The sequence below is a fragment of the Cupressus sempervirens genome, chromosome 1 (assembly GCF_028749045.1).
Source record: "Cupressus sempervirens isolate cs-2001-9-10 chromosome 1, ASM2874904v1, whole genome shotgun sequence".
In the NCBI taxonomy this organism is placed as follows: domain Eukaryota; kingdom Viridiplantae; phylum Streptophyta; class Pinopsida; order Cupressales; family Cupressaceae; genus Cupressus; species Cupressus sempervirens.
In genome coordinates this window covers 230,369,993-230,383,630 of record NC_143118.1, presented here as the reverse complement: position 1 = coordinate 230,383,630, position 13,638 = coordinate 230,369,993, and the positions used below count along the sequence as shown (strand labels likewise).

At 36.6% G+C, this 13,638-nt stretch overlaps 1 protein-coding gene across 6 annotated transcripts in view; it reads left to right on the top strand.

Moving 5' to 3' along the window:
• Positions 1 to 13,638, top strand: part of LOC149577011 (uncharacterized) — a 65,946-nt gene that overhangs the window by 22,063 nt on the left and 30,245 nt on the right. For all 6 annotated transcript variants that reach the window (XM_089821562.1, XM_089821586.1, XM_089821571.1 and 3 more), the window contains exons 4-8: positions 4,418 to 4,614; positions 4,814 to 4,889; positions 5,102 to 5,185; positions 5,291 to 5,370; positions 5,558 to 5,684. In XM_089821562.1, coding sequence (XP_089677688.1) covers positions 4,418 to 4,614; positions 4,814 to 4,889; positions 5,102 to 5,185; positions 5,291 to 5,370; positions 5,558 to 5,684 — 564 coding nt within the window. The remainder of the gene's footprint in view (positions 1 to 4,417; positions 4,615 to 4,813; positions 4,890 to 5,101; positions 5,186 to 5,290; positions 5,371 to 5,557; positions 5,685 to 13,638) is intronic.

The following is a 13,638-nucleotide window of genomic DNA, read 5'->3' as shown; positions in this document are numbered from 1 at the left end:
GACTTTTCACGATACACTTGGGTCTTTTTCCTAGCTCATAAGAGTGAAGCATTTGATAACTTCATCACCTTCAAAGCTCAAGTTGAGAAAAAATCAGGGAAAGCCATCAAGATCCTACGAACAAATAATGGCAGGGAATATATCAACTCTAGAATTATAGACTTTTGCACACATGAGGGTATAGATCTTCAACATTCAGTTGCATACATGCCACAATAGAACGGTGTAGCTGAAAGAAAGAATAGAGCCCTTAAGGAAATGACCACTTGCATGCTTCAACATAAGTCTCTAGATCAAGTGTTTTGGGCAAAAGCCATGTGTTGTGCCAACTACATCCAAAACAGAAATCTGCATAAGGCCTTAGATGGAATAACACCTTTTGAGGCTTGGTGTGGTAGAAAACCAAGTGTTAAACACTTCAAAGTTTTTGGTTGTCTAGCATGGGCAAGGATACCTCCACAAAAGCGAAAGGCATTAGAACCACAAAGCAAACCATGCATACTTGTTGGATATCTTGACCATCTCAAAGCATACGAACTAATGGATCCAATGACTCATGAAATCTTTTATGAGAGGAGTGTTCACTTTGAAGAGACATGTCCAAGTTTGGCTTCTTCAACTCCTCCTTCCTCCTTTATGGACAGTGATCATAGTGATGATAGTGACTCGGAAGATGAGATTCCTTCAACCTTGACTCGCAGGACACCACCTTCGCAGGGTCAACAAACAATTGAGGCCATTCCTTCGTCTTCTTCCACTAAACCTCGTTGGGCACAACAAACCCTTGATGCAGTAGGTTCATTGGTGGGAAATCCTTCAGACAGTCGGAGGACTAGGTCACAACACAAGTCATTTCCACATGCATATATAGCCATTGCTTCAGATCCACTGTCATTTAAGGAAGCATCAGGGATTCCAGAATGGGACAAGGCTATGGAGGAAGAATATAATTCTTTGATGAAAAACAACACTTGGGACTTAGCTCCCCTTCCTAAGGGAAGAAAAGTGGTTTGATGTAAGTGGATCTATTGAACCAAATTTGCAGCGGATGGAAGTGTGGATAAACATAAGACTAGACTAGTTGCCAAAGGTTTCTCGTAGGTTCTAGGTATTGACTATACAGAGACTTTTGCACTAGTTGCCAAGATGAACTCCATTCGCTTGACACTAGCTATTGCTGCAGCTCAAGATTGGGTTGTACACCAGATGGATGTTAAGAGTGCTTTTTTGAATGGTGATCTTCATGAGGAAATTTATATGGAGCAGCCACAGGGGTTCGTACAGGATTCTACTATGGTTTGTAGATTGAAGAAGTCTATTTATGGTCTTAAGCAGGCTCCTCGGGCTTGGTATGCCAAAATGGATTCCTTCCTACTCTCTGCAGGATTCACTAGATGTCACTTTGATTCGAATGTATACATTCTTCAGAAAGATGACTCTCACTTGATACTAGTGCTTTATGTAAATGACTTGATCATTACAGGGAGCACTTCATCCATCATTGCCAGCGTCAAGACCTCTCTATAGGACAGATTTTCCATGACAAACTTGGGTTTGCTACATTACTTCCTTGGCATTGAGATCACATAGTCTTTAGCAGGGATATCACTTTCACAACTCAAGTATGCTCTTGACTTGCTTTCTTGGTTTCACATGAGTGGCTGCAAGCCTGCTCCTACTCCCTTCCTATTAGGTGTCAAGCTAGAGGCTAAGTGTACCACTCCACTTGTTAATGCTACATTATACAGACAGTTAGTTGGGAGCCTTATCTACTTGACACATACACTCCTTGATATTGCTTTTGCAGTTGGCATGGTTTTATGCTTTATGTAAGAACCTCATGAGCTTCATTGGAAGGCTGCCAAGCGCATTTTGCATTACATAAAGGGTACATATACACATGGGATACATTATGCAGTAGGTACAGGACTTCAGTTGGTTGGATACATAGACTCAAACTATGCAGGGGACTTAGATTCTCGCAAGTCTACTTCAGGGTACATATTTCACCTTGGTTCTAGCCCTATTTGTTGGCAAAGTAAGAAGCAAAACAATGTTGCTCTTTCTTCCATAGAGGCTGAGTATAGGAGCTGTCAATGCAGCTACAGAGGCTCTTTCGTTACAACATATCTTGGAGGAGTTTGGATTTGATCTACCTAAGCCTATAGTTATTCATTGTGACAATCAAAGTGCCATTGAGATTTCTAAGCATCTAGTTCAGCATCAGCGGACTAAGCACATTGAGGTTCATATGCACTACATCAGAGAGCTTATACATGAGTAGATCATTGCACTACAGTACTATCCTACAATAGAGCAGGTCGCTGATATCTTCACCAAACCCTTCACCGAGGTCAAGTGTATTCATTTGCGAGATCTCTTGGGGGTGCGGGATGTTGCAAAAAGGGGAGTCCCTTGACTTCTTTCTTTTTCTTCTTCTAGGAGGGATTTTTTCCTCTTATGAGGTCTTCTTCTCTCTCATCTTCTTTATTGTACTCATCTCTTTTTTTGGAGGAGGGTATTTCCCATGAGATTTTCCCTCTTTCTCCGCTTTATGAGAGATTGCATTGCATCATTCTATAGCATTGCTTTTGTACATGGGTACCTAACATGGCCTAGTAGCTGGGACCCATCATGCATTTGTGAGCTGCATTCCCCTAAGTTGCACTTAAGGGGGGGTGTTGGTGTAAATAGGTATTTTCTATTTACACTTTACTTAAGTTTACTTAGGTTAGTGCATTATTTTATTATTTTGCATTATGAGACACTTAGGAGTTTGCGCACCTTTTTGAGTTGTCATGTTGACAACATAGAAGTACACAACTCTAATTATGCACATGGTGTCTACAACATTGGAGTTTGCATCATTCACTGAGTTGTCATGTAGACAACACAGTTATTCACACTCCTAATTTAGCACATGTTGTCTACAACACTGATTTGCGTGTCACACCATTGTAGGCTTATCCTCTCATCATCGCACTTACTTCTGTGCTTAATGGAGGATAACCCATATTTGGTGGACATGTACCTGGTTGTATGACTTATCATGATGCTGATTCTGAGGCATTCTAGATGCATCTCAGAGGCCTTTATATACAGGCACTCCTAGTGTACTTGTACATCGTATTGAATACTATATAGTTATTCTGATCATACTCTGGTCTAATTTGTGCTTGTGTTTTGAGTTCCTTGCGCTTGGGTGAATTTTGCCCTAAGGCAGATTCTTACAGATTATTCTAAGTTCTAACTATTAAAAATATCCCATTAATTTGTGAAAGTTTTGTAGTACTAGCAAATCTTATAATTATTGTTGACAAGAAAAGAAAACAGACTATAGTAGAAAAAAAGTTAATTAGATATTTATAATTTAAACTAGAAATTTTCTTTTCCAGAACAAATGATGACCTGGATAAATTTTTTATCATAGAAGTGGACATAAATGTGCAAAATGAGAGATTGTAAAATTGAAAAATTCAATTCAACTTTGGAACATAAAAAGCAAGTTAACTAGAAAATGGGCAATGATAAGGCTTACTATTAATGTATTAAGCTAAATATATGATGTCTTCTAGCACTATCAATTTTACCTACAAAAGGAAGTGTGTTTATCTGAATGAAATTAGTTGCTTTGGCTGAAGGTTACATAAAATAGATGCTAAGGTCATGAATGTGCCAGGCATCTCCAATTCAGTCAAAGTCTAAACTAACAGAAACAGTACAAAAAATAAACAGTTACACAACATAATATTAATATTCAAGTGGCACTGTAATAAATCAGTGACATTTAGTTTTGTTCAAATACAGAATTATTCCAGATTTATTTAGGACCATAAGGTATGGTTTTCTTATCTTTTTCTTAGCACCACTTTTTAGTTAATGTAAGTGGGACGACTTCCTTGCTAGTGTTACTTTCAGACCAGTGTCTGAAATGAATGAACAAAATTAACATCACTAGCATCCTAGGATTCCAAGCTGCACCTATCCTTTTTGCAGTCTAGGATAATAAGTTTTATAGTGTATTGTCTGCCCATGCATGAATCTAATATTGCTTTGGATCCAATGATTATTTATTTCTTCAAGTATTTTCAATGAAGATAATGTCATGTGTCTTACATTTCTCACCAGAGCTAATTACTTGATTACTTATAATCAGATGGCTGTCTTTTTGTTTTTTCTCTTTCACTAGAAAAGTATATATCACTTCAAGTTGCTTTAAATAGGAAATACTTTTTACTCCAAGATTCATCGAGGAATGAATATTATTTATCACCATGCTGTTATTCAGTTTGAATGCTATTTTTTTGAATATAAGTTATTTGACTCTTTTAGAATTTGCCAAAGGACTAAATGAGAATCTGGTATGGTCTTCTTTGGGATGATTTATGCTATGCTTACAAACGACTACATGTTCTAGATCGATAGGTTTGGTCATTTTAAACTGTGGCATGGTGGTGGATCAGTTCTGGTTGCTGTTTCCTTTTCTTCTGTCTTTGGGGGTTGCTTGGTATGCACGATCTTCAGGACTGATTCTCTTACAGTAAGCACAATCGGATATAGTATCTTTGCTGCAATCTTCAATGTTGGATGGGCAGCCACTCAAGTCTCTCACATGTAATAAACTTTGTCATTCTTAATAGGATTGGAAATGGTGCTGTATATTCGCATTTAACCTTCAATGTCCATCAGCTTGTTTTTGCAGCAAGATGATAATTTTCTTTAGTCTTTGCAATGATTTTGTATAGAATTTTATTGGAAATTGTTAATGATTGTGTTTTTTTCTAGCTAATATATACATTTAATTGTTTCTTAGGGCAATGGTGAACTGTATTACAGCAAATTCTACTAGTAGAGTTGCACTAACAAGTTGTCGTAATGCTTTTACCATGGTATGTCTATTTTCTTTCACTTAATTTTTGATATTAAATTTTAAAGATTAGGACTTTTCCTTCCTAACTAGGATGCTCTAATTTCTGCAGGATTTGTTTTAGGACTTAACCTTTCTAACTAGGATGCTCTAATTCCCTCAAAATTTGTTTTGTTCTATAGACTCTTGCATGTATGTTCTTTATTTTCAAAATCTTGTTGATGGTGAATATAGGTTGCAAATCTTTCACTATATGCAATTGCATTCAGTGTATTCAAAGTCATCTCAGGCAATGATTCTATTGGCATTGAGAGACAGGTAGGGTATTTACCATATTGGATCTAATAGTACTGTACCAAAGATGATAATGGTTTTTCACCTCAGCATTTTTTAGAATTAATTTTTGTTTCTTATATTGGACAGTACCGCTGGATTGCAGTTATGTCAATTATTATTGGAAGCTGCTTTGTAATCATTTTTCATCTTGGTGTCAAAGAGCCAAGGTGGGTGGGCCCTTCATAAGGTTTCCTTCATTTCATATTTTTATTAATGTTATAGAAATTGGCTAGTTCATTTATAAACTTTTGACCTCTCATTTTCCCTTTATGGTGCCCAATGTATTGATGGTAACTGTTTTCATGGAGTTGATTATGTGTTGACTGAGTTCTTATTAAACTGGTTTTTCTACAGATTGCAACATCACAAACTACAAAAAGGTCAAAAAGGAATTTCGTGGTTTTACTGGTTCAAGAAGATTCTATATTACCAAGTTGCTTTGGTTTATATGCTTGCTCGACTTATAACAAATGTGTCACAGGTGAGGAGTTCTAACCATCTGTCCATCATCTCTTGGATTTACTATCTTGTACATTAGGATTGTGTGAAAGTATCATGGGATCTGGAGGTTGATTAGGCTGATTTGTAGTTAACGAAAATTGTATTGATGCTGAAATAAGAGTCCAGAGAATTTACAAATCTGGAATCTGAAACAAAGGGAAATGTTTGTGAATTTTATAATTGCTAAATTTGATTTCTCCATGAGGTCAAATCATTTTATAAATCTAGATTTTTTGAAAATCTTAGGAAATATTTCTAGAGCAATTGAAAAATGAAGACCTACAAGCATCTGAACTATATCTGACTGGCTTCTATAACTATGGTTCATATGGTGCATTCCTAGAGACTAAGGGGGCACATTTTACTATTCCTAATAGAAATGACAATATTGTTGATAAAAAGAGGTAAAAATAGTTTAGCTTGAAGAAAAGTCATAAGATGCTTAACCAACTCTTAACAACCCTCAAAACACTTGAATAACTTCAAAAACACTAGAAAATGGAATGCAATCATTTGGTAGAAAAATGAGAACCGAATAAGTCATGGAGAAGAAAACATGGAAAAGCATAGAGACAACCAAAAGTATTGTCACACAATGTGCAGTAGAGCATGGAAAGATTTTGTGGGTTTTGTTGTTTATGAATTTCAGATGTTTCAAGTTTTTCTTCATCTTGAGGTTGAGGAGGTTCACTAGACAAACACAAACATCATCTTGATTTTAGCCTTAAACAAAACTCAATCAAAGGGGTGAAAGATTGATGCTGGGAAATTGGTATTGTGATATGTAAGTAATGTAGGTGTTGGTATGGGTACTGGGTTTGGCAACTTTTTCCCTTGAGCAAAGTTATGAGATACAAATATATATTTGTATATGTAGCTATCTAATTTGTGTTTACGTGTATGAATGTGTGTATGTGTATGTGTATATGTATGTGTGTGTATGTATATTTATATATTTGTGTATGTGTATATGTATGTATGTATGTGTTTGTATGTATATACGTGCACATGCATGTATATATGTACTACAATGCATTGGCTGTAAGCTCATTGTGGCGTGATTGCCCTTTGGATACATCTAACCTATAGTACCCCTATGTCCTAGTTGATTGTGACATATAGTACCACTATTCCTTGGCTAAAAATGCCTTATAGAAACAACTTGGTAGCTAATAGAATCCTACTGCTACATAATGCCCCAAAAATGTAGCAAAACATGGGGACTTGCACCCCCCCAAAAGAAAACAAAAACAAAAAAGCCTTAAAGTATCTGTCCCCGAGACTTCCCTGCACTAGGTTCTCGGAGTACCCGAGATCCCCACCTCTTCCATTCTACAATTACGCTGCAACTAGGATAAGCACTTGAATTTCTATTTGAATTTTGATTTTTGAATGTTACTATTGGGTATGTACTATGTTACCATGTTAAATGTTCAATGGTTTTGGTTAGTATCGATTTTTCTATGTTCAAGTATTTCAGTTTATTATGTCATACAAAACATCATTTCATAAGTAGCATTTCAAGTTCTACATGTATAGTATACAAGACCCCCTTGCCCCCCCCGCCATCCCCCCACCATCTCCCCGCTATCCTGAAATTGAGGCCCTTTGTCCCCCGTCCCAGAAACCTATCCCAATGTCTTGACATACCCCAGTTTTGGTGTTACACCACAAAAATGTATTAGACTCAACACCATCGAATGCTCTTCACCATCATTAACTATAATATGGCTGAAAAACTCCAACAATTCCACTACTGGATCAATAGTCAATTGGTAACTTTTATAAAGATTAAATCATTTCAGAAGTGCATCAAATGTGAGAAATATATAGTTAAGTATATTGTGAAGATGTATAGTGGAGAAACCTATTAATAGGGAAACCTTGTCAATTTAACAAGGCTATTTGTCAATGAGTGTGGTCTTACATTTCTAGATGGTCACTAGGAAGCTACATGAGAAAATATACATCAATTGCCTATTTGTAACAAAGTTGGAGTGCCATTTATTTTTACCCCAGTATGCATCCATTGCCTATTTGTGACAAAGTTGGAGTGCCATTTATTTTTCCCCATTGCTGCGCTTCATTTGCTAGCCAACACGAACAACCCTTGTCAAGACTCCCACCTTCACAGATAAGAACACAAGAAACAAGCCACAAAAGACACTATATGCATACCATACACCCAAATAGCCTTGATATAATGCCTTCTTATATTTGGCCATAATGCTCTTAATATTCCTAGCTTGATCTTATAATCAGTTACACTTGGAGGATGTTTATCTCAATGGACCTCCATAAACAAGCTACAATCAATAAGAACTAATACCATCCATATTGAATAATTATTTAATTTAAGCATGATTAAAGTCTTCATCACCATCTTTAGCACATTCTAGGTTGTTTCCATGAAGGGACACCAACATAAGAAGCATTCATATGGGGACCTATGTTGAAATAAGCTACTCTGTTCTTGATCCAAAATTTTGCCTCTCAATAAGGAGAAGAAAATTAAAATAGTCAAACTTCCTTAGATTAGAAAAGTAAATGCTATGCTACTTCACTAGATTCAAATAGAGTTTCTCTTGAGCACAACAATTTTACTTGACCAATCCAACTATTTAACAGGGAAGAGGTTGTATATGTTAAGCTTCCACTATCAAACCAAACTTGTCGTGATCACCTATTACCGATTGCTCTACTGCTTGTTCGTGCCTTATGGAAAAATAAATTGTTGTTAAGTTCACTACTGTTCAATGCTTCTGACGTTGTCTTGCCATCTCCATGCTCAGGTAATCCATGCTGGAAATCAAAATAAAATACTCATGCCCCCACTTGATAACTTAGTAATAATTACGGAAGAAACCATACATCTGTCTCCCAACTCGTCCAAACACCTTGTGTTATGATTGTCGAAGCTCAATGTCCTTCTGATGAAGATGCCACCGATTTGCAACAATGAGCACTACCAAGTCCTGTCAACTCCTCATTGGATAACAAAACCGTCGACATCCATGACTCATCCTCTCTTGCCATCTAATAAGTTTTGGAAAACAAGACTTCAATATTTGTATCACCACACAAACCTTCTCAAAGTAACAATCTAAATATATGTATTGTTATGTATTTTAATTTTTATTAAATGCCCAAAAGAGAGAGCATTCGATAAAATTGTTTTGAGTTTAGAAATCAAGGGGGGACATTACAGTCCTCCCTTCCTTGTATTGCTTGTCCTCAAGAAATTTATTTTGGATGCAAACAAATTTGCTCACTCTCCCACGTTGCGTCTTCAACTAGTAGGTCTTTCCATTTCACTAAGTATTCCTTAATCACCCACTTCTTGAATCAGCTTCCCTTCGTCATCCAATGGTGACATTATGGCTGATGGAATTACATTATGTCCCAAGGCTTTCTTGAGCCGTGAAACATGGAAGACATTGTGCACGTTGCTGCTTGAAGGCAGCTCCAGCATATAGGCTACTTCTTTAACATACTGAATAACTCGATAAAGCCCATAGTATCTTGGCTTCAGCTTCTTAGCTGCACTCCTCTTAAGGGAAGACTATCTATAAGGCTGCAACCTTAAATATACCAAATCATTAACTTCGAATTGCCTTTCCACCTTGTGCTGGGCTGCATATTACTTTTGCTGGTTTTGGGCTTGTTGAATATTCTCCTTCAACGATTTCACAATGTCTTTGCTCTGCTGCAATAAATTTGTAACTTTTGGGTACTCTACTATCCATCAAGACCAAATCCAAAAAACTCGATGGTTCGTCTCCATAGAGAGCCATGTATGGGGACATTTTAATGGTCATATGGTATGTTGAGTTTTAGTTATACTCACTTAAGTGCAACTACTTTACCCATGCTTTCTGCTGTCCTGGAACAAAGTCCTCAAATAACCCTCCAACCATATGTTAACAATTTTAGTTTGACCATCAATTTGTGGATGGTAGCTAGTGCTGGGAGTGAGCTCACTTCCACATAGCTTGAGCAACTCTTGCCAAAAAACTCATAAATTTCCTATCCCTGCCATTTACTATATTCCAGAGCAGCCCATGAAGTCTGAAAATTTGTCTGAAAAATACATTTGCTAATTTTGCTGGTGTGTATGTAAGTTGAAATGGCAAAGAAATGTGCAAATTTAGTTAATCTATCAACCACAACATAGATGCAGTTCTTTCCTTGGACAACAAGTAGACCCGTTATGAAATCCATAGAAATACTCTCCCATTTTTTATTGGGTATAGGCAAGGGCTATAACAAACCAATAGGGTATGTATTCTCATGTTTATTTTGTTGGTATGCTGGACATTCCTGTACAAATTTTTTGAACGTCATTTTTTAATCCTTTCTAACTGAACCTCTCTCTAATCTGCTTATGTGTTCTAAAAAAACCAGGGTGACCAATTATGGGAGCATAATGAAATGATTTCAGAACTTCCAGTTTGAACTTGGAATTAGGCAGTTAAAAAGCTCTATCCTTGTAAAGTATGAGTTCATTTTGCACCGTATACCTGTCATCATCTGTATTACCTTCAAGGAGGTTTGAGGCCCAAATATCTTTTACATATTCAGTTATAATATTTTTCTTCCGATCAGCTGTTATCTCCACAATTGAACATAAATGTGGCCTCCTTGACAAAGCATCAGCCACTATATTTCTTTTCCATTTGACATCATCAATATCAAAATCGTAGGCCTGCAATTTACTCACTCACTTTTCTTGTCTCTCTCTCAAATCTTGCTGGTTCAAAAAGTATTTGAGACTATTGAGATCAATTTTGACAGTAAACTTACTAAGAACAAGACATGGTCTGAACTTCACAAGAGTATGCATTATTGCTAGCTTTTATTTGTCATAAATTGAATAACTCTTTTCAGCTCCTTTTAATTTCCTACTTTCAAAAGCAATAGGATGTTTATTTTGTGTTAAGACGACACTAATTCCTTCATCTGAGGCATCACAGTCCATCTCAAAAGATTTAGTAAAATGAGGTATAGCCAAAACAGGGCATGAACTTACCAAGTTTTTGAACTAATCAAAACATTTTTGTGCCTTATCAGACCATGCAAAAGCTCCCTTTTTAGTTAAGTGAGTCAATGGGGCAGCAACCTGTGATAAACCTTTAACAAATCTTCTATAAAATCTACGTAACTTAAAGAAACCTTTCAACTGTGTTAAATTAAATGGGGTTGGCCAATCCATGATTGCCTTGATTTTTTCAGGATTAACACTAACTTCTTTAGAGCTGTTTATATGACTAAGGTACAACAGTTCTATTAAACCAAATTCACTTTAGACTCCTTTGCATATAAAGATTCATTCTCAAGAATGCTAAGCACTTTTTTTAAATGTTTCAAGTGCTCTTCCCAAGTACTATATCAAAATGTCATGTAAAAAATATTAAAACAAACTTATGGAGCTGCTTGTTGAAAATTCGGCTCATGCAAGGTTGGAAAGTAGTTGGTGCATTAGTTGGCCCAAAGGGCATGGCTAGGAACTTGTAGTGCCTAAAATGACATCTAAAAGCTGTCTTCTCAACATCCTTCTCTCGAACCTTGATTTTGTGTATCCCAATCTTAAGTCTATCTTAGAAAAGAAGCAAGCTCCATGCAACTTACCTATTAACTCATCAATGCAAGGTATAGGATATCTATTCTAAATCATCCTCCTTTTGAAAACTCTATAGTCAATGCACATGTGCATGGTTCCATCCTTTTTTTCCACCAATAGCTAAAGAGGCAAAAGGAACCTTGCATGGTCTAATGTGTCCCATTTCCAACAGCTCTTTGATAGCCTATTCTATCTCATCTTTATGCCTTTTTGAATGCCTGTCAAGATTAGTTATAACTGGTTTAACACCCAGTTCTATTATGTGTTCAATATCTCTATCTGGTGGAATACCATGTTATATTTATTCAACAAAATCTTAATCTCAAGTTGAAAAATCCTCTTTTGCTGTCCCAAATCAGTGGGTGTGATAACACACTCTGCTGCTCACTCCACTCGATCATGCCTCATCAATCTTTCCATTCTTTTGAAAGACTATTTTTAGACTACCATTTGTCATACCTCCAAGGATAACTTTCTTCCCTTCAAATTTTATCTCCATTATCTGCAGATTCATCCTAAATTCACCAAGTGAAAGGAGCCGCTAGATACCAAACACTGCATCAGTATCTCCAATACTAACCCCATAGAAGTTGTCTTTTAATTCATACTCACCCAACATAATATATAAGTTTGGAATCTTTTGAGTACATGCGAGTGTAAATCCATCAATAATCATTACTCTAAAGCTCTTTCATTCTTTGGTCCTTAATCCCCTTCTTGCTACAATACCTTCATCTGTAAAATTGTGTGTTGCATTTGTGTCAGTATGTGATTATTCTATGCCCACACATCACACTTCTAACTCTAAAAGAACTGATTTTCTGCAAGCTGATTAGTTGTCCATGCAACTCCTCTTCCACGTTCTTTTTTTGATTCTTTTGAAGAGGAATCTCCTCCACTAGTGCCGGTTGTGGATTGCCGTTTTGAATTTTCAAAACTTTTCAGATCCAATTCTTCTCTCATATCATTGATCCAACTATCATCATTACATGCTTTATCAATATTTTTAGGTTCAACTTGAAAAATCAAACAAACTTCATCTAGAGCAATCCTTCCTCAAGCCATAACTTCATGATCTTATCATCAATAATTTGGTTTTTAATATTATTTAACTTTACATACCTTGGAGCCTTGGAGTAGTAAACTCTTGTATATCAACTTCAATTTCATTAACAATCTTTTCAATTGATTCAATTTGATTATGTTTTTTTGTGATTCTAATCTGATTGTCTTCATTATCATCATCTGATCCATAATTGCATGTTCTTTCCTGAATCTGAAATCTTTCATCTACCTTCACATTGACACATTCAACTAGATTCTTTAGTAAAAAATTGTAGCAGTGGTAGACTCCGCTCTTTGTAGACTATGCAGGAAAATCTATGACCAAACTTTCCTGGACATCATCTCTCTTAATGTAGCATTTGCTTCTAAAAATTCTGAAATATTTAACTGTAGGCACATGTCCATACCATAGCTCATAAGATGTCTTATCGGTTCCTTGCTTAATCCTAACTCTATTCAAATTATAGACAGTTGTATTAATTTCTTCTTTCCAATATTTGTGACGCAACTTTCCTTCCAACATCATAGTCCTTGCAATGTCAAGGATTGTTTTGTTCCTTTTCTCTGCTATACAATTCTATTGAGGAGTTTTAGGAGTTGACTTGTGTTTCCTTATCCCATTATCTTCACAATATGCATTGACTTCTTCAGAAGTTAGCAGCAGAAAAAGAGAAGTTAGCAGCAGAAAAAGAGCAGTTGGTTGCCGAAAAGGAGCAACTGGCAGTAGCAAAGGAAAAAGAATTAGGGGAAATTGCAGACATGATGCAGTCAGCTCTAGAGCTTCAGATGGAGGCAGAACTAGAACTGAAGGTTAGGAAAGAATAAGTCTACAAGCTGCGGGCGGAGCTGAACGAGTTGAGAGCACGGAACACTACGCCAGGGACCCATCTTGCTGTTTATTATTTATGTATTGATGTACTTGGGTTATTGGTTATTTTGAGTTTTGTTGTATTGTCATCCGGAGACGACTTTTCATTTGGGGGGGGGGGGGAGGGGGGGATGATGTCGTCGGTAAAATTGTAATTCAGCCGACAGGCTCCTTCGGGAAGGTTCTTATTATGTAGCCGACGGGCCCTTCAGTAATTGTCATGTAGCCGACGGACCCCTTCGGGAGGTTCTTCGGAAAGTACATATACACCCTTCAGGATCATTGTAATGAGGAGAAACATAATGTAATGTTTTTGGCATATGCGAATAATAAAAGGAGTACTGCTGTTGTTGTTCTTGTTCCTTGTCTGTGTGCATTAAT